This window comes from Trachypithecus francoisi, unplaced genomic scaffold (assembly GCF_009764315.1).
Source record: "Trachypithecus francoisi isolate TF-2019V2 unplaced genomic scaffold, Tfra_2.0 Lachesis_group0, whole genome shotgun sequence".
Lineage (NCBI taxonomy): Eukaryota > Metazoa > Chordata > Mammalia > Primates > Cercopithecidae > Trachypithecus > Trachypithecus francoisi.
The window spans coordinates 25,197,785-25,223,509 of record NW_022681453.1 but is presented as its reverse complement, the minus strand read 5'-3'; the positions used below and the strand labels follow the sequence as shown (position 1 = coordinate 25,223,509).

Below are 25,725 nucleotides of genomic sequence, written 5' to 3'. Positions count from 1 at the left end.
GATCTCCCCACCTCGGCCTCCCAAAGTGCTGTGATTACAGGCGTGAGCCACTGTGCCCGGCCCCACTTCATGTTTTTAAAGCCTCGCTGTCACCCCATCAGGCAGTCATTTCAGTCCGGCTTTACAGAAGAGGAAATGGGCTTATGGAGGGAAGCAACTTGCCTGAGGCTATGTGGGTGGCAGATAGCAGAGCCAGATTGGAACCTATCACTGATTCAGGAGCCTGAACTTGTAATCATGCCGCTCACCACCCTCCCTCCCCTCACCCCCAACTCATACACACATGGGGAAGAATAGACTCCAAAATGTGACTTATCTTTAGGCCAAGCTTGTCTAACATGTGGCCCAACACAAATTCATAAACTTTTTTTTTTTTTCTTGAGACGGAGTCTTGCTCTTTTGTCCAGGCTGGAGTGCAGTGGCACAATCTCAGCTCACTGCAAGCTCCACCTCCCAGGTTCACGCCATTCTCCTGCCTCAGCCTCCCGAGTTGCTGGGACTACAGGCGTCCACCACCACATCCGGCTAATTTTTTGTATTATTAGTAGAAACGGGGTTTCACCGTGTTAGCCAGGATGGTCTCGATCTCCTGACCTCATGATCCGCCCACCTCGGCCTCCCAAGTGCTGTGATTACAGGCGTGAGCCACTGTGCCCGGCCCCACTTCATGTTTTTAAAGCCTCGCTGTCACCCCATCAGGCAGTCATTTCAGTCGGCTTTACAGAAGAGGAAATGGGCTTATGGAGGGAAGCAACTTGCCTGAGGCTATGTGGGTGGCAGATAGCAGAGCCAGATTGGAACCTATCACTGATTCAGGAGCCTGAACTTGTAATCATGCCGCTCACCACCCTCCCTCCCCTCACCCCCAACTCATACACACATGGGGAAGAATAGACTCCAAAATGTGACTTATCTTTAGGCCAAGCTTGTCTAACATGTGGCCCAACACAAATTCATAAACTTTTTTTTTTTTCTTGAGACGGAGTCTTGCTCTTTTGTCCAGGCTGGAGTGCAGTGGCACAATCTCAGCTCACTGCAAGCTCCACCTCCCAGGTTCACGCCATTCTCCTGCCTCAGCCTCCCGAGTTGCTGGGACTACAGGCGTCCACCACCACATCCGGCTAATTTTTTGTATTATTAGTAGAAACGGGGTTTCACCGTGTTAGCCAGGATGGTCTCGATCTCCTGACCTCATGATCCGCCCACCTCGGCCTCCCAAAGTGCTGGGATTACAGGTGTGAGCCACCGTGCCCGGCCTTCATAAACTTTTAAAAAACATTATGAGTTTTTTTGCATTTTGTTTTTGGTTGGTCAGCTATCGTTAGTGTTAGTGTATTTTATGTGTGGCCCAAGACAATTCTTCCAGTGTGTCCCAGAGAAGCCAAAAAATTGGACACCCTTGTACTAGGCTTAAAGACAAGGATTAAAAATTTTTCCTTGTACTTATAAAAAATTTAGAAAATATAAAAGTAGTTAAGTATGATTGCATGTCAGCATTTCAAATTGTTATTTTTATGCACACTTTTGGGACCTTGAAGGGCAGGTGACATCAAACAAACCCAGTGGGTACGAGTATCACTCCTTGTAATGGCATTTCAAAAAGACCAGACTGATTTGGAACAAGTTCTCATAAATGTGAAAATAGAGAAAATAGGTGTAATGTAGATTGGCCCTTGAGGGAGCAAGTGGTAATACTAATTTCCAAGGCATTCCTTATTTTTCTATGTAAAAGGCCACATATCTTATTTTATGGAAAGAAACTTGTTCTTTCAAGATTTTTATTTGAAAGAGATTGTGGGAAACATGTAACCCTCCCTTCCTTTATAGTCAGCTCTTGGTGAATGTGGCCATGGCAAGGACAGGACTGAAGGGTTAAAGCCCAATCAATATGAGGAAAAGGAAATTCACTTTAGACAATAGTTTTAGTTTCATCTGAAATTTTATCGGAGTTGCTAACTTGGTGGCAAAACTGACTGACTCGTTTAGGTGACCCCTCCTCAACTCTCCCTGTCTGTCTAGTATGGACAGTAAAATCAGTGAGAGCAAGAATTAAGCCCCCAGCTTGTCTGTTATAGTAGGAGGCAGTCATTCATTCACTTACTCTGTATCACTGAAATATGTATCAAGTGATACGATGGCTGGAGTTTGCTTCACTGGGTTGAGTGTAGAAGAAATAATATTAGGAATGAGTTGACCACTCAAGTTGTATGATGTGTGGTACAGAGGGTACATTATGTTCTTTCTACATTTGTATGTATTTAAACTTTTACATTTGAAAAAGCTTGTGTGGGGGTGTGGATATGGGTGTGACTTACCCTGGGCCAGGCCCTGTGCTCCGTGCTAGGGAAGACTTGGTGGCTAAGACCGGCTCAGACTCTACCCTACCAGAGTCAACAGACAAGACACACTCAGGAAACAGATACTAATCAAATAGTCACATGAATGCAAGTAAAATTATAGTTGGGATAAGTGCTGAGAAATCATAAACAGAAATGCAGAAACCTGAACGGGTACAGTGGCTCATACCTATAATCCCAGCATTTTGGGAGACCAAGGCGGGTGGATCACTTGAGGTCAGGAGTTCGAGACCAGCCTGGCTAACATGGTGAAACCCCTCTCTACTAAAAATATAAAAATTAGCCAAGTGAGGTGGCACGCACCTGTAATCCCAGGTACTCAGGGGGCTGAGGCAGGAGAATCACTTGAACTCAGGAGGCAGAGGTTGCAGTGAGCTGATATCGTGCCACTGCACTCCAGCCTGGGCGACAGAGTGAAACTCCATCTCAAAAAATAATAATAATAAAAATTAAAAAATGCAGAAACCTGCAGTTTAGACCCCATTTTACCCAAGATCATAACGGGACTAAGAGTCCTCAGCTGGAGGTACTACCAAGGGGGCAGGTGGAGTGACAGCCTGCTTGTGTTTAGACCTAAAGGAAAAGATGGAAGGGGGCAAGGGTGTGAGGTGTGTGCGTGTGTGTGTGTGTGTGTGTGTGTATAGGCCTGCATGGTCAAGGCCAAGAGGAGCCTTTGTGTTTTGTCGCCTGCTTAAACCATGGTGGGAGAGAAGGATTTCAAGGTGGACCAGTTGACTGAGTGCCCTTCAATCCCATAGTCTTTTGTGGTGCATCAACCTCATATAGGACCTTGTGGTATATGTTCAAGATAATGGAGACTGGGAGTTTGAGACCATGCCCAACATGGGGCAACATAGCTACACCCTATTTCTACAAAAAACTTAAAAAAAAGAAAAAGAAATGATAACTGATTCTGCTTAGAAAAAAATCCACATCTCTTTTTGCCTTAACTAACATGCCCTTTCCACTCCTTGTCATGCCTCCTGGTCTCATGGATGTTCCAGCTACGTCCCAATCCCTTTGCTTGCTCAGCCTCTGGGTCTGCTGGTCCTCCTGTCAAGAACACTTTTGCCCCTTCACTTAGGGCCAGCTCCCTCTCATATCTAGGTTTTGGCTCAAATATTGCAGGGAGGCTCCCCATGATCACTTTTCCCTACATACTTTCTCTGCTTTTTTTTTTTTTTTTTTAAGACGGAGTCTCACTCTGTTGCCCAGGCTAGAGTGCAGTGGCACAGTCTTGGCTCACTGCAACCTCCACCTCCCAAGTTCAAGAGATTCTCCTGCCTCAGCCTCCCAAGTAGCTGGGATTACAGGTGCACACCACCACGCCCGGCTAATTTTCTGTATTTTTAATAGAGTGGGTTTTCACCATGTTAGCCAGGATGGTCTCCATCTCCTGATCTCGTGATCCGCCCACCTTAGCCTCCCAAAGTTCTGGGATTGCAGGTGTGAGCTACCGCACCCAGCCTATGCTCCCATTTTTTATTGGTCTCTTCTCCAGACTGTGAGCGTGGTGACAGTAGGGGCTATGTCTGCTCATATTCTGTGGCCTCCTTAATTCCCAGCCCATAGAGGCGCACAGTGCCCAGCAGATCTGACAGCCAGATGCTGTCTTACCTTGTCCCTACTCACATTCCTACTTAATCATTTTGCATTTTAGAAGTATTTTGACTCATGTACAGTTGTCAAAATGGACTTATAGAAAGTTGTGGAAGCTTTATATAAGGTGGGAGTTTGTGTCCTAAAATTCTCTCAAACAGTAGGGATGTGGTTTGGAATTCTGTTGGACTTCAGGGGCGAGGTGGAATCAGAGGCTTCTGGAGGATACAGATAAAGGATTGGGTGTCAGGGAAGTTGCACCTTCCTCTGGAGGTAACAGAGATTGTTCTTTTTGTGTGCCTGGTTTATGGTCACAGCTGACAGGACTTTACCCTAAAAGTACATCCTACCTCACTCCTACCTCACACCGTACACAAAAATAATTCAAGATGGATTGAGAACCTAAATGTGCAAGGCAAATCAATGGAGTTTTCAGAAGATAATAAAGAAGAATATCGCCGGGCGCGGTGGCTCAAGCCTGTAATCCCAGCACTTTGGGAGGCCGAGACGGGCGGATCACGAGGTCAGGAGATCGAGACCATCCTGGCTAACACGGTGAAACCCCGTCTCTACTAAAAATACAAAAAAACTAGCCGGGCGAGGTGGTGGGCGCCTGTAGTCCCAGCTACTCCGGAGGCTGAGGCAGGAGAATGGCGTAAACCCGGGAGGCGGAGCTTGCAGTGAGCTGAGATCCGGCCACTGCACTCTAGCCCGGGCAACAGAGCAAGACTCCGTCTCAAAAAAAAAAAAAAAAAAAAGAAGAATATCTACATTAGATGAGGCTAGGCACAGGTTTCTTAAATAAGTCACGGAAAGCATGAAGGGGCCAGGTGAGGTGGCTCAGGCCTGTAATCTTAGCACTCTGGGAGGCCGAGGTGGGTGGGTCACCTGAGGTCAGGAGTTTGAGACCAGCCTGGCCAACATAGTGAAACTGTGTCTCTTCTAAAAATACAAAAATTAGCCAGGCTTGGTGGCGTGCGCCTGTAGTCCCAGCTACTCAGGAGGCTGAGACAGGAGAATCGCTTGAACCTGGGAGGCTGAGGTTGCTGTGAGCTGAGATCACGCCACTGCTCTCCAGTCTGGGCAACAGAGTGAAACTTCGTCTCAAAAAAAAAAAAAAAAAAAAAGAAGAAAGAAAAGAAAAGCATAAAGAGAAAAGCTTATAAATCAGATTTCATTAAAATTAAGAACTCTTCATCAAAAGACACCATTAAAAGAGGGAAAAGACAAGCTGCAGTCTGGGAAAAGATGTTTAAAATACATATGTTCAACAAAGGATTTATATCCAGAATATATAAAGAACTTCTACAAACCAATAGGAAATAGACAACACAATTTTATTTACAAAAAAAAAATTTTGGCTGGGTGCGGAGGCTCACGCCTGTAATCCCAGCACTTTGGGAGGCCAAGGTGGGGAGATCACGAAGTCAGGGGATCGAGACCATCCTGGCCAACATGGTGAAAGCCTGTTTCTACTAAAAATACAAAAATTAGCCAGGCATGGTGGCGTGTACCTGTAATCCCAGCTACTTGGGAGGCTGAGGCAGGAGAATCCTTGAACCAGGGAGTCAGGGTTTGCAGTGAGCTGAGATCACACCACTGCACTACTACACTCCATCCTGGTGACAGAGTGAGACTCCGTCTCAAAAAAAAAAAAAAAAAAAAAAAATTTTGAGATGGAGTCTCACTCTGGCACCCAGGCTGGAGTGCAGTGGTGTGATCTTGCCTCACTTCAACCTCCACCCTGCTGGGCTCAAGCAATCCTCCCACCTCAGCCTCCCGAGTCACTGGGACCACAGGCATGCACCACCATGCGTGACTTTTTTTTTTTTTTGGATTTTTTGTAGAGATAGGGTTTCGCCATGCTGCCCAGGCTGGTCTTGAACTCCTGGGCTCAAGCGATCTGCCCACCTTGGCCTCCCAGAAATGCTGGGATTACAGGTGTGAGCCACTGTACACACCTGACAGCCCAAGTTTAAAAGGATAAAAGACTTGAGCAAGCATATCATCAAAATGAATATCCAAATTACCACAAAAACATTTGGAAAGATGCTTAACCTCAGGAGTCACCAGAGAAATGAAAATTTAAGTACAAGAAGATACTACTATATATCCACCAGAATGACTAAAATTAAAAAGACTCAAAGTGTTAGTGAAGATATTGTGCAACTGGAACTCACACACACTGCTAGTGGGAGTATGAATTGGCACAACCATTTTGGAAAATCGTTTTGATAACATCTACCCAAACTTAAAATATGCCTACCTATGCTGCAGCAATTCCACTCTTAGATATATACCCAAGAGAAGTGAATGCATCTGAGCACCAAAAGACTTGTACACAAATGTTCATAGCCGCTTTATCCATAATTACCAAAAAGTGGAAACAATCCAAATGCCCATCAGTAGCCACATGGATGAGTAGATTTGGTATATCCATACAATGGGATACACTCAGCAGTGAGAAAGAAGGAACCACTGCTGCATGCCACAACGTGGATAAAACTCCTAACACCGTGATGAGTGGAAGAAGCCAGGGACAGTCCATACTGTGTGATTCCATTTATGTACATTTCAGACGCAGGCAAATGAACCCATGCCACTAGAAGTCAAGATAGTAGTTACCTTTGGGTAGGCAATTACCTGGGAAGGAACATAAGGAAGCCTTCTTTCTAGGAGACAGGAACTGTTTTATATGTTTTGATTTGGTTGCTGATCACATTGGGGTATAAATATCTAAAAATGTTATTGAGTTGTACACTTAAGATGGATGCGCTTTATGGATGTTGCAAACTACTTTGTTAGTGTGTATATTGGGGAAAAAAAGAACACATGGAAACTTTCTAGAGCCTTTGGAAGAAGGGTGGGGACATGAAAGAAAGCCAGAGGCAGGGCAGGCTGGAGGGGAAGGCGAGGTGGAGGGCTGGGAAGAGGTGGGTGTTTTTCCTGCCATGGAGCTCCTCCCTGCCCCAGGTGTGGGCCGCGGTGATTGCTTCTGTGTGTTCCTCCCTGCCCTCTCCTACCCACGTGTCCTTTGGCAGTGAGCACTCGCTAACCATCACCCGTCCCTGGCACGATCCTTATCCTGAAGAGAGCAGGCGCTTGAGAGGGAGGGTGGCCTTTCTTAATTCTGGTGCTGTTTAAGGAAGGGGTGCATTTACCTGGTGCTTCCAGAATTTGCACTCCTTGGATTTTCTCATATGGGAACCTGCCTGGCAGGCAGCTTTGCATGAAGCCAGGGATTAAATGGTGGTGGTGGATAGGGTGGAGGGGACCCAGTGAGGAGGGCAAATCTGCTTCTGTTTGCCCGGGCACATCACCTGCACCCACACCCTGGGCTGCTCCTCAATGACTTAAAGCCCATTTCTCTCAATGGCCTGGGGCGGCCCTGTGAGTCTGCTGGGGCAGATCTCCAAGCTGGATTGGCCATGGTGCCCTGGGGGGTGGTTTGTGCTCTAAATGGTCTCTGGCTTTCTGCTTGGGTACTCCTGCTGGGTGTCCTGACAGGAGAACGACGCACTTCAATTCCAGGCCTGTGTTCTGGCTGACTTGGGACAGCCCAAGGGCCGTGGCTTTGGATCTAAATGCAAGCATATTGTGAATTTTATTTATTTATGTCTTTGTGTCCCGCTGTGTTCCCTAACAGCTTTAAGCCACTTTATCTAGAGAAGAAGAGGAAAGTGTAGGAGTTAAGAGTGTAGGCTCTGGTTGAGTGGGGTGGCTCACGCCTGTAATCCCAGCACTTTGGGAGGCTGAAGTGGGCTGATCACTTGAGGTCAGGAGTTCAAGACCACCCTGGCCAACTTGGTGAAACGCCGTCTCTACTAAAAGTACAAAAATTAGCCGGGCGTGGTGGTGGCTGCCTGTAATCCCAGCTACTCAGGAGGCTGAGGCAGGAGAATCGCTTGAACCTGGGAGGTAAAGGTTGCAGTGAGTCAAGATCGCACCACTGCACTCCAGTCTGGGTGACAGAATGAGACTCTGTCTTAAAAAGAAGAGAATGTAGACTCTGGAGCCAGAATGTGTGAGTTTTCAGGCGTGACATTGGACCAGCTAATATACAGGCACTGCAGGATGTGAGGGTGAGAGGCACAAGAACAACGAGCAGCACACTGGCTGGCGGCCTTGGGCAAGGTGTGCCTCTGTTTCTTTATTGGATGATCAAGAATAAATTAGGGATCAATCTGGACAACACGAGAATAGTAACTTTGGGTTGTTGTGTGGCTTTAGTGTGGTAATTACCATAAAGCACTTAGAAGAGTGCCTGGCGTACAGTTGATAGTCAGTAGATGTTGGTGGTAGTGGTGATGGTGAAGGGTATATATATATATATATTTTTTTTTGAGGCAGACTTTTACTCTGTCACCCAGGCTGGAGTGTAGTCCCACGATCTTGGCTTACTGCAACCTTACCTCCCCGGTTCAAGCAATTCTCCTGTCTCAGCTTCCCAAGTAGCTGGGATTACAGGCTCCTGCCACCACACCTGGCTAATTTTTGTATTTTTAGTAGAGATGGGGTTTCACCATGTTGGCCAGGCTGGTCTTGAACTCCTGACCTCAGGTGATCCACCTGCCTCAGCCTCCCAAAGTGCTGAGATTACAGGCATGAGCCACCACGCCTGGTCTGGTGAAGGATGTTTAGATGTACTAGAAAAATGAAGTGTATCAGTGCCTGTGGTGGGCCAGTGAGCCAGTTTGTGCAAAGCACCAAGAGCAGTACCTGCACATGTGAGGGCTCAGTAAATGTTCACTGGTGTTATTGTTATTATTTTTATTATTCCATCGTCCAACCCTTATCTGTAATTACAAAATCAAGAAAACCACTTTTTTTTTTTTTTTTTTTGAGATGGAGTTTCACTCTTGTTGCCCAGGCTGGAGTGCAGTGGTGCGATCTTGGCTCACTGCAAACTCCACCTCGCGGGTTCAAGCCATTCTCCTGCCTCAGCTTCGCAAGTAGCTTACAGGGGTGCGCCAGCACATCCAGCTAATTTTGTGTTTTTAGTAGAGACGGGGTTTCTCCATGTTGGTCAGGCTGGTCTCAAATTCCCGACCTCAGGTGATCTGCCTGCCTCGGAAAACCACACTTTTTTAAATAAAAAATGTTGGCTGCAAACTCATTTAATGACCAAACCTGGCTTGAGTTAATGGGAGATTACTTATAGTATGTAACAGAAGTAGTTACACATTCAGCTGTAGAAATATTTATGTACTGGGTTTTGGGGTGCTGTGCCTGGCCCTGCTGGGGTTTGACGTAGCATCCTGTACATACTCCGTACTACCTTTCTCAAATGCAAACAGATGATGAATTCCGAAATATGTCCAGCACCAAGGCTTGGAAAAGGGCCTGTGGACTTGTCTGCCCTAATTCATTCTCTGGATGGCCATTGAGGCCGCTTCTTGCTTTTGCTACTAGGGAAGGATGCTGCAGTGAGTATCCTTGGTAGACTTGGAATTGCTGGGTTCACAGACATGCAAGTTTAAAATTTTGGTGGTGATCGATTGATCGCCTTTCAAACAGATGAGCACAGCTCCGTGAATACTGTATGGATGTGAAGTTGATCGTGTTACTCCCCAGCGTTCGAGAGTCTCCACAGCTGACTACAGTTGTCCATAATTGTCCACAGCTATTCATGGCCTAGGGGCTTATAGCCTTGCTCCCTTCTGTGGTGGTCACAGCCTTTCCTTCCCAGTCTGGCTCCAGCGTGTCTGCCCAGCCTCTAGCCATGGTGGCTTTTCCCCCACCATTATACTTGGACCTCAGACCACCTGTAGTGTCCCTCAGTCAGTCAACAACCGACCCCCCAATTCCTCCCCCCAGTACTCTCTCTTTCTCTCTTTATCTCTCTCCCCACTACCCCCGTACTGTGTGCCCTGGGACTCAGCCATAGGCAGCATAGAGTTGTCCCTGCTCTGTGGCCTTGGCCTTCCAGGGTGGAAGCAGGAAACCCAACTTAGTTTTGATAGTCCTGAGAATAGAGAGTGAGAGGGAACAGCATTTAGGGGAGGACACAATGTGTGGGAAGGCCTTGAGGCAAACTTGGGAGGAAGATTTATATTTTTAGAGTTGTGGGAAGCCCTTGCAGAGGTTTAAGCCAGGGAATGACTTGGCCAATTGGGCTTGTATTTTCAATACTGCGGGTGGTAATGGCGAAGGTGTTAACAGCAGGGGCTGAGAGAAGGGAGTGGAGGGAGAAGGGTCAGGCCTTAGCTGCTGACTGGACCTAAAGGGTAAGATGAGAGAAGGGTGGAGGACACCTTGCAGGTCTCTAGATTCAAAATCTGGGTGATAAGGATGTTCTGAGCCTGGGCCTCAGAGGAGAGGGGCTGAGAGTGGAAAGAGCAAGTCCTCTGGCTGCCAGGGTTCACATCCCAGCCGCTGCAGTTGTTGCTGTCAATCCCTGACCCTCACTGTCCTCATCTGCAAGATGGGGATTAATACAGCGCCCTTGCAGGGTCCTGTGAATGTGGACGATGCTGACAGCAGTCAGGGGGCTGCACATAGTGGGTGCTGGGCAGGGACACATCTTCCCCTTCTTGTGCCAAGAAGCCACCCTCCGTTCCCCCAGAACTAGCTTCTCTGTTAGAACTGCCTTCCCAGCCACCATAGTTTCTGATTTCTCCTCCTTTCAGGCTTTGCTTTTGTTTCCCTACTGGATTCTGAGCCCCTTGGAACTCCAATCCTAGGTAGTAGAGCCTAGACATCTGCATTTCTGAGCAGTTCCCCAGGTGAACTCAGCTGCTTAGAACATTCTGCATCCATGTAGGGCTGGAGCTGTGTCTTCTTAGAGCCAGACACATACGCAACCCTGGAATAAATGAACCACTAACAACCGTATGCCCTCGCATCTCCCACAGATAAACCCAGCAGGCTGGACTGCTCCAGTTTCAAGAGCAGCCCAGTCACCTGAGAGGGATTTTTATTTTATTATATTTTATTCTTATTTATTTATTTATTGGAGTAAGGGTCTCACTCTGTCACCCGGGCTGGCGTGCAGTGGCACAATCATGGCCTACTGCAACCTTGGACTCCTGGGTTCAAGCAGTCCTCCCACCTCAGCCTCCTGAGTAGCTGAGACTACAGGGATGCATCACCATACCTGGCTAATTTTTTAGTTTTTGTGAAGATGGGGTCGCTCTATGTTGCCCAGGCTGGTCTTGAACTTCTGGCCTGAAGTGATCCTCCTGCCTCACCTTCCCAAAGTGCTGGGATTACAGGCATGAGCCACCGTGCCCAGCTCCTGGGAGGGATCTTTAGAGTTCAGATTCCCAGACCCAGCCTTGGCAAGTCTGTTTCAGAAGGTCTGAGCTGAGCAGAGCGTGATTCTCTGCTTGGATGATTCTACCCAGCCATGTCAGGACACCTGTAGGCTCTTAACGCTGGGTGTCCTCCTGCCTCTGACATCCTCGTCCTCAGCCACAGGCCCTGGCATGTCCTGCCATGCTGGGTGAAGTTGGTTTTCTTGGTGCCAGGTCACCAGGTGGGGTTTCTGGGTAGTGGCAACGGCTGCTCCCCTCCTGCAATTAGCAGGAGTTAAAATGTCTGAGTTCTGAACTTGTGTGTCTCTGCTGCCACCAGTAATTACACAAGGTAAAGTATGCTTATCATAGCTGAAATTCTAACAGTTTGGGGGCCTGTGTCCCCAATTCGTTTAGTTTGTGGTCTCATTCTCCCAGCCAGCCTTAAGGAGAGGGGGCCGTGGGGCACAGCTGCTCCTACCCCGAGAGCACGCAGAGCTCAAGTGCCAGGCTATGCCTCCGGAAGCATCTGCCCATTTCCATTGTCTGCCTTTCCTTGGACACAGAGGAATGATTATAACCAAATGAAGGGGTCCTCCTTCACCAGATCTCCCTGCATATTTCCGGCTGGCTTTTGTAGAAGGTGTGGTCTTGCTCTTGATGTGCAAATCTATTGGGTGATAGAGGTCTCATCGTGCTGGAAGATGTGCCTCCCCAGTTAATTCTCCTCCACCCAAGCAGTCAGTGAAGGTTCAGCAGCTGGCAGAATGGAAATTGATGGTGGACGTGTGACTTGACTGGATGAGCTCCATAATGCTCATTCCTCATTGTCATTTCTCATGTGTACTGTGGGCATGTGTCTCTTGGACAAGAGGATTGGGGTCTGGAATCCTGGAGGGATCTTGCAAAGCAGATCCAGATCTTGGTGTCTGGAGTTAGGGCGGGGTGGTGGTGGTGCTGGATGGAGTGGGAGGGAAGACCTGGATCCTCTGAAGGCCTGCACATGTCTGGGCCAGCAGGATGGGGCTAAAATGCACGAAGGCTCATCCAAGGGTTACTGTCAGTCAGGTCACTTTCTTTGTGACTGTGGCTGAGCTTTACTGCCTCTGGAGATCCACATGCCTGTACAGTCTTGCCTTCTGGGTGGGTCTGTAATTGTTCCTCATGGGTATTTTAGTAATCTCTGGATGTATCTTTCCCCTACTTCTTCTCACCCTTCTGTTTGCTCAGTATCCCAACTCCAGAAGGCTTCAGAATTCTATCTCCTGCTCCTTTAGCACAGCTGCCCTGGGTTCACTTCATTCCAACAGAGGTCTCCTCTCTTACATCCAGCTCCCAAAATCGACAGCATTGAATACAACACTGACTCTGAAACTTGCTCATTGGGGGATCTCCAACAGGCTTTTTAACTTCTCCAAGAGACCCTCTGCTTTCCCATCTTTTTTGGTTTGTTTTTATAAAGGGGGAAAGGACACTGACCTTTGCATGGCACTGTGCTGGGCTCTTTGCTTACACTGCTTCATTGGGTCTCCATAATAGTCCCGTGAGGTAGACACCATTATGACCCCTGCTTTCTAGTTGGGGAAACTGAGGCATAGGGAAGTCCTTTCCAAGATCTTATCGCTGCTAAGTAGCAAGGGTCGAATGAATTTAAGTCCCAATAGTTTCACTATGTTGTTGTTGTTGTTGTTTTTGAGACGAAGTTTTTTTTTTTGAGACGGAGTCTTACTCTGTCACCCAGGCTGAAGTGCAGTGGCAAAATCTCGGCTCACTGCAACCTTCGCCTCCCAGTTCAAATGATTCCCCTGCCTTAGCCTCCTGAGTAGCTGGGATTCCAGGCTCATGCCACCATGCCCAGCTAATTTTTGTAGTTTTAGTGGAGATGGGGTTTCACCATGTTGGCCAGACTGGTGTCGAACTCCTGACCTCAGGTGATCTGCCCACCTTGGCCTCCCAAAGTGCTGGGATAACAGGCGTGAGCCACCATGCCCGGCCCCAATAGTCTAATTTTGGAACCTCAGGCCTCCATTGGCTTTCTCTGTTGTAAATGTTTTTGCAATATAGATGTTTTAATAGCTTACGTAAAATCTTATCATTGTGTAATTATGGTATTATGGAATCACATTTCTCTTGCATTTAGTTTATGCAAACAAAACTAGAATTTCTTAGGAAAAAAAAGAGAAAAACAGCAGTTTAATCTCACTGTTCCACTTAATGAGTGTACATTCTGAAGGATACAGGAGATCAGGGGTGGTGAATCTGCTGGTCTCCCTATACAGGCCCCACAGTCTGAGCGCTTCAACCAGGGCAGCTCTGTGTGAGAGTCTGGGGGTTAGAGAGGTCTGTGTTTTTCTTTGGTTCTGACCACCGACTTTACCTGTAGTGCAGCTGAACACACAGTCAGCTGCTGTAGCACTGTGGGAGAACCAAGTTGGGTTTCTCCAGAGAGGGTGAGCAGCTCACTAAGATGCGTCTTCCTGAGGGGTTTTCCAGGGGAACTTTGAATTCTGCAGGATTTTCCTACTAAATTTAGAATTTGCCCTCTAGTGTCAGAAGGCTGAGTTTGGTCCTCCCTTTTGCAGGGTCTTTCTCAGCTGACATTTGGGTCAGAGCACAGAGATGGAGCTAAGATTGAGCCAGAGAGTTTTGTTTTGTAGGGGAGTTGGGCTGCATATTTACTCAGGTGCCAGAACCTATGAGATATTGGAAGTTTGGGAGGTCTGGACCCGGGAGTCAGACAGACCCAGCTGTTCAACCCCTATTGTCCAGTTCCAGCTGCCAGACCTTGGCCAGGTTGCCTAAAGCTGTAGTTTATTTCGTTCTTGAAAATGTGGATAACAATGTGCACATCTCAGGGATCTTGTGTGAATTTGCAGTTAGAGAACAGGTCCTTGATATATTTTGGTCATCTGTGCGCCTTAACTAGAGCCTCATAGATTTCAGTGAATTGTAAATTGTCTCTAAGTGGCTAGCCAGGTATAATTTCATAAAGCATTATTTAGAATTGGGCTTGTAAGAGAGCTCACCTTATTTTTTCTGCACTTTGAAGCACTCTGGGCATGAGGTATGCTGTACTTAAGCATTTGTCCTTGCAAGTAATGAATGATAACGAGACAAGCCAGACTTTGAGCTGAGTTAGTGAGTGTGATATGTGTTGATTCTATGAAGCTCATTTAAACAAATGCCCTGGTTGGTGAAGGATCAGGTCAGAAAATCTTTCCCTGCCCAAGAGATCCAGTTTTAACCTCAATTAGAAAAACTGGCACAAGACCATTTCTAGGACCATTTTGTGTGTCTGCCACTTCCCTTTGGGACCTCTGTTTGGGGGAAAATGTTCTTGGTTTTTGTGCTTCTGCCCTGGTTCTTCCAGTCACTAGCTCTATGAGCAAATCTGTGCTTTCTGTGCCTAGGTTTCCTCTGCTGTGAGGAGATAAGAGTTCCTGACAACATTGCCGAGTGGGTTGAGCATTTGAAGCCCTCAGCAGGGTGTCTGGCATATGAAAAGGCCTCCATTGCCATTGTTTGTGGTGAGGAGGAGGAGGACAATGATGACAGTGTGACATAGATGACCTGTTGCTAGGTCCATGTCTGTCATACAGCAGACAGCACAGAATGGGAGACCCCAATCCTGCTTTGACCAGTGTCTTTTTCCCTTCTACCTTTGGGTCCTCCCTGAATCCATAAGCATGCTCTCTGTCCATCAACAAAAACATACTGAGTGTCCATGAAAGGCATTACTGAAGAGACCCAGAGAGAGACAGGCTGACGGTAGTAGTGTTTTTTTTTTTTTTCTTTTTTTTTTCTGAGCCAGAGTTTTGCTCTTATCGCCCAGGCTGGAGTGCAATGGCGTGATCTCGGCTCACCACAACCTCTGCCTCCTAGGTTCAAGCGATTCTCCTGCCTCAGCCTCCCAAGTAGCTGGGATTATAGGCGCCCGCCACCACACCCAGCTAATTTTTGTATTTTTAGTAGAGATGGGGTTTCACCATGTTGGCCAGGCTGGTCTCGAACTCCTGACTTTAGGTGATCCACCTGCCTCAGCTTCCCAAAGTGCTGGGATTACAGGTGTGAACCACCACACCCGGCCAATAGTTTTATATAAAGCAAGGTTTTAAAAGTTTTTTGTTTTGTTGGAACCATTTGACAGTATGAGAACTCCTCCAAGAACCATAGCATGTAAATCATATAAAAGATGAGATGCCCTGGTTGAAATTGGAACACCTTTTGGCCTAAGAACAGGCATCCTGGAACCAGGCAGGGGTGGACTGCTCGTGGTATCTCCACCAAGCCTCCTATCCTGGGATCTGGGATCTGATTTTCCACTGGGAAGACTGGAGACTTGTGATATGACCTTGAGGACTGACTAACCTTCTCCCCAAACCTCCCTAGATGAACATGTGATGGAGTACCAGCCTGAACATAAGCAGTGAAAACTGGAACTGGTATTCCATCTATCCATGTAATTAAGCTACAGGGGCAGCCAAGCACCAAACCTGTAGGCTGCCTGGTGGGAGTGGAGTTCAAAATACTTGTTGGAGCAAGTACGATACCGTCATTAGCCTGTTGCATCCATTTAATCATTGGGGTATCTTGACACTGTGTTTAGAAATACAAGTGTTTGTGTCCCCAGCGTGCATCTTCCTTTGAGGGATAGTGACTTATGGACTTGGTTGGGTACTGTGCAGCTTTGCCTCTTGATGCCTTCTTTTTCTAGGATTCTCAAATGGCCAGCACCCCCATGTAGACCACTTTATTGCTTCAGCTGGTGGTGATGCCTCCATGGTGTGGGTGTCCTGATTCCACAGCAGGTTTGTATCATCTTTCATTAGAGTGGAAGAGTACACAGTTCACTGAATGTATTCATTCGTTCAACAAGTATACATTTGTCTGTGTGCTCAGAGTGCCACACAGCCTGATGTAGTTGGGGAGACACATGTGCACACATTGGTGGGATTGGGTGAAGGAGGAGTGTGGCAGGAGCTAAGGAGGCACGAGAGCGCATCTTCAGAGCACTCTGGGAAAATCCAAGGGGGTAATGTGAGTGGTGGAGCTGGCAAAATGTCTCTCAGAGGATGGTCATGGGACCTCGCTTCCAAATTCTTGCCCCAACAATCTCCCATAACCTCCACAGTGTTTGGCGTCCAGGGATGATAGAGTAGAAATGCAAATAGAAATAGGTAACACTAACCATTGAGTACATCTTCTAGGCTAAACACTGGACATGGATGATCTCATTTCATGCAAGGGTGCACAACCTGCTGTGATGACACACTGCACTACCCCAGCCCTCCTTATACTTTCTGTCACCCTCCTCCTCACTCTTGTAATCTCTTTTCCCTCGTTGTTAATTACTTACACTGTGTTCTTTATCCACAGCAGCCCTGGCTTGTTGACCTGGTAGTCTCTTATTCACCCTTCAAAACTCAGCCCAGTCATCACCTCCTTTGAGAAGCCTTCCATGATATGCTCAGGCTGACTTGGTGCTCTTCCTCTTACAACTGTATATCCCATCATTACAGCTTTATTACATTGTACCATAATAGTGAGAGTTTTTTTTTTTTAACTTTGAAACAATTTTACTAATCCTAACAATATAAACATTTTTGTTGGTGTTGGTGTTGTAAAATGCTAATGGTAGCCAGGGACTGTGGCTCACGCCTGTAATCCCAGCGCTTTGGGAGGCCAAGGTGGGAGGATCACGAGGTCAGGAGTTCAAGACCAGCCTTATCAGTGTGGTGAAATCCCATCTCTACTAAAAATACAAAAATTAGCCAGGCGTGGTGGCACATGCCCGTAATCCCAGCTACTCAGGAGGCTGAGGCAGGAGAATCGCTTGAACCCAGGAGGCGAAGGTTGTAATGAGCTGAGATTGTGCCACTGCACTCCAGCCTGGGTGACAGAATGAGACATGGTTTCCAAAAAAAAAAAAAGTGCTAGTGGTACAGATATAACTGAAGCCTGTCTTAACCTCCAGCCAGTCCCATATCCCACTTCAGAGACAGCCACTTAAAAATAACTTTGAGGTTGTGTTTTCTAAACTTTAAAAAATACATTTATGGGCCAGGCGTGGTGGCTTATGCCTGTAATCCCAGCACTTTGGGAGGCCGAGGCGGGCAGATCACGAGGTCAGGAGATCGAAATCATCCTGCCTAACACGGTGAAACCCCGTCTCTACAAAAAATACAAAAAAAATAGCTGGGCATGGTGGCGGGTGCCTGTAGTCCCAGCTACTTGGGAGGCTGAGGCAGGAGAATGGTATGAACCCAGGAGGCAGAGCTTGCAGTGATCTGAGATCATGCCACTGTACTCCAGCCTGGGCGACAGAGCAAGACTCCGTCTCAAAAAACAAAACAACACTATATATATGTCTGTACATACAGTGTTATGCTGGGACATGTTTAACAGTCAGCTCTTGGGGATGGGTTGGAGAGTGGGGAGGCATGATTTACAGCATTTTCTGGTTTCAATGGGGTAAAACTCCCACCATGGCCAACAAACCCCAACATGACTGAATAGAGTTGGAAAGAGATGTGCACCATTGGCTTTCTCAAGCTGGTATGTGCCGGCTCTCATCCACCACTGCTTCATATAGCTGGGGTCTTGAAGTATGTGGGGTTTTTCTTTTGCTAGAAACATCATTATACTTTGGGTTCTGTTCTTGCTTTTCTTCCCCTCTAATGTTGAGTTGGAGCTGCATTTCCCATGCTAGTGCATCTAGATCTGCTTTGTTGTTTTAGCTGTTGCATATTCTACACCAAGCAGTCATTATTTCTCCAGTGCCTTATTGATGGACAGTTTGGTTGTTTTTCACAGGGTATATCTCCTCATAGTAGTCCCCGTCCTCCTGGGGCATAGGAACTTTTCATTTGTATCCATGTAGATGCTTCAAGACCATGTGCAGGAGGACTCAAGGTGGTAGTGGATGCTTGGAAAAATGCCAAGCTGGCCCAGATGCGCTGCTGTGTCCACACTGACCAGAGCACTGTTTGGTAACTGACCTAATGTCTCGGCTGCTCGTGCCGTTATCTCTGGTTCAGTTTAGTGGCCACATCAGCCCTCGGGGGTGGTGGCCTTGTTTTTAGCCAAGGGCTCTGGGCCATGTTTCTTGGCCACAGGGGAGGTGAGGTCATCTGGGGCGGGTGGCTTGGGACCTTGTAGTCCCAGCCTGAGCCATACAACCATACTTTAGTTCTGATGTTGGCTCTGGCCCTGAGATTGGCAGACAGCAAGAAAAAATGTATCCAGCTCTCTCCCTGTTCAGATAAAGGCCTGGAGGACAACTCTGACTGTTGTTTGCTGATAAAAGTTTATAAAGCTGTGAGTGCCAAACATGAAGCACAGCAAGGAGTACGTGGAGCTTTTGTAAATTTCCCTGGAGGACATGTCCTCTTTTGAGATCTGAAAATGAAAAGATCTCATTCGATGGAGTCTTGATTTTGTTGTTTGTGTACTTATGAAGACTTTTTTTCTTAGTATATATATTTTTTGGTAATTAAGTATGTGAAAGTGTTTGTTAAGCACCAACTGTATGCCTAATACCCCATTAGGGTGGGGTTGTTATGGAAGCAGAATGGGGTCTGGCTTAAGAGCATGGGCTCTGGAATCAGATGGTGTGGGTTCAAGTCCCTCCCCTACCGTGATACACGTTGGGATCTTGAACAAGTTAATTCACCATTCTGTGCCTCAGTTTCCTACTATTCAATAGAGGGATTGTGATAGCGCCCACTTCACAGGGTGGGAGAAAAGGAAGCGAGATAATGCATGAGGAGCGCTGAGTCTGGTGCATATGAGGTGCTCAGTAAAGGCTGTTGTTATTAGTAGGGGTTATTATTAATTAGCACTAGAAGTTCACATGCAATCAGAACTAGGAACAGAATGGAATGTGCAAGACCTTGAGACATTCTGCTCTTGACACATTTGCATTTGTTTGGGGGAGACAAGGGTAGGTGTTTGGTCCTATTAGCAATCAGTATGTGACAGACATAATGAAGCCCAAACGATGTGGTTTTTATTTCAAGTTCTGTAGAAGTTGGTGGGGAGTGGGGAGCACCTGGGAGGAGATGGGGCTCATAGATGGGGTCACTGTATGTGAGAGGCGGGTAAAGGAGTGAAGGAGAGACAGAGGAGGGCACTGTGCAGCAGGTGTCAGTTGATGATCAGTTCCAGGTCAGTCTGGTGGGCAGCAGTTGGCAGGGTGGTGGGTGTTGAGGAGGTCAGCTGGGGTCTGCTCCATTCAGAGGTGAAAGGACACAGGCCTGTGGAGTGGAAATGAAATGAAGCAGGCAGAGCCATTTATTAAAGCGTCTTATTGAAGCACAGCATACCCACAGAGAAGGACACAGGTCATACCATATTGCTTGATGGATTTTCACAAATGGATCATACCTGGATTAAGAAACAGAACTTTGCCAGCACCCTAGAAGCCCCATCATCCCTCTTCCAGCCACTATTCCCCTACTAGAACCGCCATCCTAGTTCCCAACAGCCTGGGATAGTTTTACCTGTTTTGGTCCTTTTGTTTGTTTGTTTGTTTGTTTGTTTTTTGAGACGGAGTCTCACTGTGTCGCCCAGGCTGGAGTGCAGTGGCACGATCCTGGCTCACTGCAAGCTCCGCCTCCCGAGTTGACGCCATTCTCCTGCCTCAGCCTCCCGAGTAGCTGGGACTACAGGTGCCTGCCACCACGCCCGGCTAATTTTTTGTATTTTTAGTAAAGATGGGGTTTCACTGCGTTAGCCAGGATAGTCTCGATCTCCTGATCTTGTGATCCGCCCGCCTCGGCCTCCCAAAGTGCTGGGATTACAGGTGTGAGCCACCGCGCCTGGCCGTGTTTTTTGTTTTTTTTTTTGAGACAGAGTCTTGCTGTGTTGCCCAGGCTGGAGTGCAGTGGCGTGATCTTGGCTCACTGTAAGCTCCGCCTCCCGGGTTCAAGTGATTCTCCTGCCTCAGCCTCCCGAGTAGCTGGGACTACGGGCGCCCGCCATCACGCCTGACTAATTGTTTGTATTTTTAGTAGAGTTGGGGTTTCACCGTGTTAGCCAGGATGGTCTTGATCTCTTGACCTCGTGATCTGCTCTCCTCAGCCTCCCAAAGTGCTGGGATTACAGGCGTGGGCCACCGCCCCCGGCCCTGTTTTGGTACTTTCTGTAGACAGACTTGGACCACACACTCTTGTGTTTGGCGTCTTTAGCTCAGCATTGTTTTCTGAGTGTATTTCTTGTTGCTGCATGTAATTGTCGGTCATCCATTCTCATCGCTGGGAATCACCGCCATTGACTTCATTCATTCTATGTTGATGAGCATTTGGGTAGCTTCCAGTTTGGGGTTTGTGCTAGGTCAAATAATGGCCCTCCCAAAAGATGTTTCTGACCTAATCCCTGGTCACAGGCACCGTTCACCCGTAATACCTGGGACTGTGTTACCTTAGATGGCAAAAGGGACTGTGCAGATGTGATGACTTTAAGGATCTTGACATGGGGAGATTATCCTGGAAGGACCAATGTAGTCACAAGGATTCTTATAGGAGGGAGGCAGGAGGGTCTGGTTCAGAGATTGAGATGTGGTGATTAAGGCAGAGGAAAGAGAAGACAGATTTGAAGATACCATTGCTGGCTCTGAAAACAAGAGGAGGAGCCACAAGCCGAGGAATGCAAAGTGGCCTCTAGAAGCTGGAAAAGGCATGAGAACAGAGTCTCCTCTAGAGCCTCCGGGAGGAATGCTGCCCTGCAAGGCCATGTTGACCCATTTCTGACCTACGTTGCTATGAGAGGAGATACATTTGTGCTGTTTTAAGTCACTAAGCATGTGGTAATTGGTTACAGCAGCAATAAAAGACAAATGTAGGGGAGTTGTGCATGGGGCTACTGAGGACATTCTAGAATATGTCTCTTGGTGCACGTGTGCACCTAGGAGCAAATGCAGGTTGATTTGACATTGTCACGGTCTTCCAAGATGGTGGGACCAATTTATGTTCCCAGCAGCAGCAGTATATGAGAGTTCCGGTTGTTTCACATTCTCACCGACACTTGGTGCTTCCTGGGAAGAGATATTTTTAAATGAAGAATTAACAGGACCTGCTGTCCAATGGATGCAGTTGTGCTTTGCAGGAGGTTGATGCAGGAGGTATCAGCAAATACCAATGGGTGCTGATCCAGCCAGCTGAGGAGAGGAATCAGGGAGTGGTGGTGACAGTTTTTAACTGGGGAGAACTGGAATTCCTCTTCCATGCAGGTGATTGGGATGGGAAATACTGATGAACTTTAGATTAACATGAAACTTTCCACCTGAAGAGTTAGAACAGCGCTAATCTCATCTGTGGAACTTTGTGGCTAACCAAGGGATGTGGTGGGTATTGTGTGGTAGGGAAAAAGCCCATGCTGTTCATCAGCCCTCATTTAAGTGCTGCGACTATAAGCAAGTCACATCCTCTCAGATCTCTGGTTTTGCCATCTGTAAAATGGGTATGATCCTGGCTTTTCTGCAGGGCACTAGCAGATGAGAGGAGCCTCTGTGTGAGAGCCCTGAACTTACCACATATAAATAGGAGGCACTGAGTCAGCAGTGGCTGTGGTCGTTACCAACAATGGTATAGGTCTGAGGTGGTGGCTAACGCCTATAATCCCACCACTTTGGTAGGCTGAGGTGCAAGAATTGCTTGAGGCCAGGAGTTGGAGACCAGCCTGGGCAACATAGTGAGACCCCGTCTCTACAAAAAATAAAAAATTGAGCCAGGTGTGGTAATGTGCACCTGTAGTTCCAGCTAACATGGGAGGCTAAGGCAGGAGGATCACTTGAGCCCAGGAGTTTGAGGCTGTAGTGAACTGTAATTACATCACTGTACTCCAGTCTGGGCAACAGCAAGACTCTGCCTTCAAAACAATGGTATGAAACCCCTGGGTTTACAGTGTTCCTGGGGCTGAACACTCAACCTTGAGAGGGGTCTGAGAGTATCACCTTGTGGTTGATATCCAGGGCAGATGAGGTTAGGCTCATGATCCAACCCCACAACCCCCAGGGCCTCATTGAGACACTATTCCCTACCCCATTCCTGAAACTGCTTTTGAAATTTTTTGTTGATTCATTCATTTGTTCATTCATTCAGCCACCACTGAGCTTTCCTGTGTATGTCATGCCACAGTCGGGAGGAACTCCCAGGCCAAATGCCTGGGGTTCCAGTCTCAGCTTTATTATTTGCTACCTGTGTGGCCTTTGCCAAGTCTTAATTTCTTTGTGCCCAGTTTTCTGATTCTCCAAGTGAGGTGGTAACAGCCCCTGCCTCCTAGGGCTGGTGTGAGAATGTGATGCAACAATCCATGTCAGTGTCAGGGTCAGGCCCTCGGGCATCCCTCAGTGCTGGGGCACAGAGATCAATGCCCCCAGTCCCTGCCCCTAGCCACAGGCTGAAGGGTGATGGCTTATTGGTGCCTGTCTACAGAATATTTTTGCCAATATGGGAAAGGAAAAACCTAAACCTCTGACCTAGAACTAGCCAGTGGCCCCTCAAAGGCAGGCTGTGATCCCTCATGGCTCCTTGGGAAATGTGGCTTTGAGGAGAGTCCTGCGGCTGGCATCATTTTGGAATGTGGGTGTAAAGTCCCTTGCAGCAGTTACATGCTGCAGAGGAGCTTGGGACACTGAGCAAATGTGGTTTCCAGGCCAAAATGAGGTAGGTTGAGGTGTTCACAGCTGCAGAAGTGACCCAGGTATGGGCTGCTCAATTTCTCTTCATACCCTTTGTGGATGCAGTGGCAACTCTGGGATTCTGAACTCAAGTCCCACTACCCTTCCATCTTTCCTTCTTCCGGGATCCACATTTTCACTCTTGCCCTAGCCTGGGCCCCTCCATAATGCACATGTCTCAGCTGATGAAGTTAGCTCTGATGGAAGCCAGAGCAGTGGCTCCTGACAGGGATCCAGATGCTAAAAATATTTCATGGTGTGCTCTTTGCAAGTTAAAGACCAGCATTGGAGGCAGTGGCTGGGGACTCTCCCCCACACTGACTGTCTAACGCCTTAGGGTACAAGGGTCCCAAGTATCCTGTAGGTCCTACTCACCTAGATTGGAGAATTTATTTCAATGGTGCTTTAATCTGGCCAGGTCTGTGGTAGGGCAGATGAAGGAGGCTGTGCTGGAGATGTGGCCAAGCAGGCCTGTGATTCTAAGCAATCAAAGTAGTAGATGCAGTGGTGTTGGACCATTTAGCCAGCACCAGCTTAGAACATGGGTGGTCCAAATTACCCTGACCCCCAATGCCTGGAAGATGATAGGCTGGAGACCAACACACTCCCCGTCAGTATGATCTACACAGCTAGTTCTATAGTTGAAACTGGTGGCTGTTTCTTTGGTTAACACTAGATGAAGTAGCAAGTTTGTGTTTGGGGCCATGTGGTACAAAGAAAATCTATCTTTTGATGCTCAAACCACACCCAGAGTGGTGAGGAATGCAGTGCCTGAGACCGAAGAAGGATCCCAGAGTTATGGCTCAGACTCATCCCAGGGCAAATGTTCAGGAAGCGGAATGGTGGGAGGAATACTCCACATCACTGGAATATTCTCCTGTGCACACTGTCTCTGTCTCTCTCCCTTGTCTCTCTCTTCGCCTCTGTTGCTCCTAAGCACACCTGCTGGAATCCTTACCTAAACTTGGGTGTCATGCAGCCGAGTGATATTTTACCAGTCCAGGTGGTCATTTTGTGACAGAAACTCCCAGCTCATACTTGGAAATGCCCTCTGTGTTCTTCATTCTGTGCGCAGTGCTCTGCTTTTGAGAGTCTTCACACTGGAAGGTATTACCTGCTTATTAACATCGCCTCATTCATTAAATGTTGATTAAGTACTTACTATGCACCAGGCCCTCATGAAGTTGCATGTAGTTTCACTGAAATTGTGGTCAGAAAGAGTTTGGCCTCACCTGTCTCTACATACGTAGCATGTTCGAAGCTCCATATAACCAAACCCACCCGCAGAAGAGCCCCAGTGAGGATATTTAATCATATTCCCAGCTGGGATGACAGTTCACAACCCATAAAACCAGGCCCATAAAACAATGACTTAAAGAACAAAGAAATTTCTCTGTAAGGTAGTAGTTCTAAGGTGACAGGGGTGGCTGTGCTAGACGCAGTCACAGGCCCAGGTGGTTTCTACCTTGTTGCTTTGTCATTCCAAGTACATTGTCATCATCTGCATGGGCAGAGCTGGGTTCCATCCAGCCCGTGGGAAGGGTGCTCATATCTAAGACGTAGACCGAGAAGTGGCACACATCACTTCTTCTCACGTTCCATTGGGAACCCAGACATCTGGCTATATCTGCCTGCAAGGATGCTTGGAAAATGTGGTACCTAGCTGGGCCTGGTGGCTCATGCCTGTAATCCCAGCACTTTGAGAGACCAAAGCGGGTAGCTCACCTGAGGTCAGGAGTTCAAGACCAGCCTAGCCAACATGGTCTAACCCTGTCTCTACTAAACATACAAAATTTAGCCAGGTGTGGTGGCATGCGCCTGTAATCTCAGCTACTTGGGAGGCTGAAGCAAAGGAATCGTGTGACCTTGGGAGGTAGAAGTTGCAGTGAGCTGAGATCGTGCCACCGCACTCCAGCATGGGTGACAGAGCGAGACTCTATCTCAAAAAACAAAAAGAAAAGAAAGTGTTGAACCTGATAAAACTTGAATAATTATGGAACAAGGAAAGACTGGATTTTGGTGGACACTGGGTAATCACTGATATATTCCTCTTGTATCTAATGCAGCTCTTTGTGTGTTTATATTATAAATGTACCCAGATGATAAATGTTGGTTGTTTTGCTTTTTAAAAAAGGAGACCTGAGCCTGCCATACTGAGTCTATGGACAGTTCCACAGCAATGAATCAATGCGTCTGTAGAGGAATGGAAGAAAACAAGGAAAGGTAAAAATAATTAAATAACCTAAATAATTAAAAATTTAAAAATTCCTGCATGTGACAGTTAAATGCCACAGAGGGCTTCCTTTAAGCCTGCATAAGTCAGTAGAGGCCATCAAGAATCTGGAGATACTGCTAGGCACAGTGTCTCACGCCTGTAATCCTAGCACTTTGGGAGGCTGAGGTTAGAGAGGATCACTTGAGCCCGGGAGTTTGAGACCAGCCTGGGTAACAGAGTGAGACCTCATCTCTACTAAAAATAAAAAAAAATTAGCCAGGCATGGTGATGTGCACCTGTCATCCCAGCTACTTGGGAGGCTGAGGTGGGAGGATTGTTTCATTCCAATAGGTTGAGGATGCAGTGAGCCATGATCATACCATTATACTCAAGCCTGGGTGACAGAGTGAGACCCTGTCAAAAAAAAAAAAAAAAAAAACAGAAAAAGAATTTGGAGATAGCAAAATTTCACATATTTTCTTCCACATCTCTACTTTCTTACTAAAGATGTTTCTTTCACGTCTCCGCCAGAGGAGGAATGCCATTCAGTATGAAGGGATTTTTCTAAGACTTAGAAGGAAGAGTTGGTATAATTAGAACCAATGTGATATAGAATTAAATATTTTATTCCAAACTATGGAC

At 47.2% G+C, this 25,725-nt stretch overlaps 1 protein-coding gene across 2 annotated transcripts in view; it reads left to right on the top strand.

Moving 5' to 3' along the window:
* Positions 1-25,725, top strand: part of ARHGEF3 (Rho guanine nucleotide exchange factor 3) — a 346,977-nt gene that overhangs the window by 19,837 nt on the left and 301,415 nt on the right. The window contains exon 2 of one of the 2 annotated variants that reach the window (XM_033210186.1): positions 25,003-25,091. The exons of the other annotated variant lie outside the window; for it this stretch is intronic. Within the exon in view, the coding sequence (XP_033066077.1) occupies positions 25,030-25,091 (62 nt within the window). The 5' untranslated portion in view covers positions 25,003-25,029. The remainder of the gene's footprint in view (positions 1-25,002; positions 25,092-25,725) is intronic. 2 annotated transcript variants of the gene reach the window in all.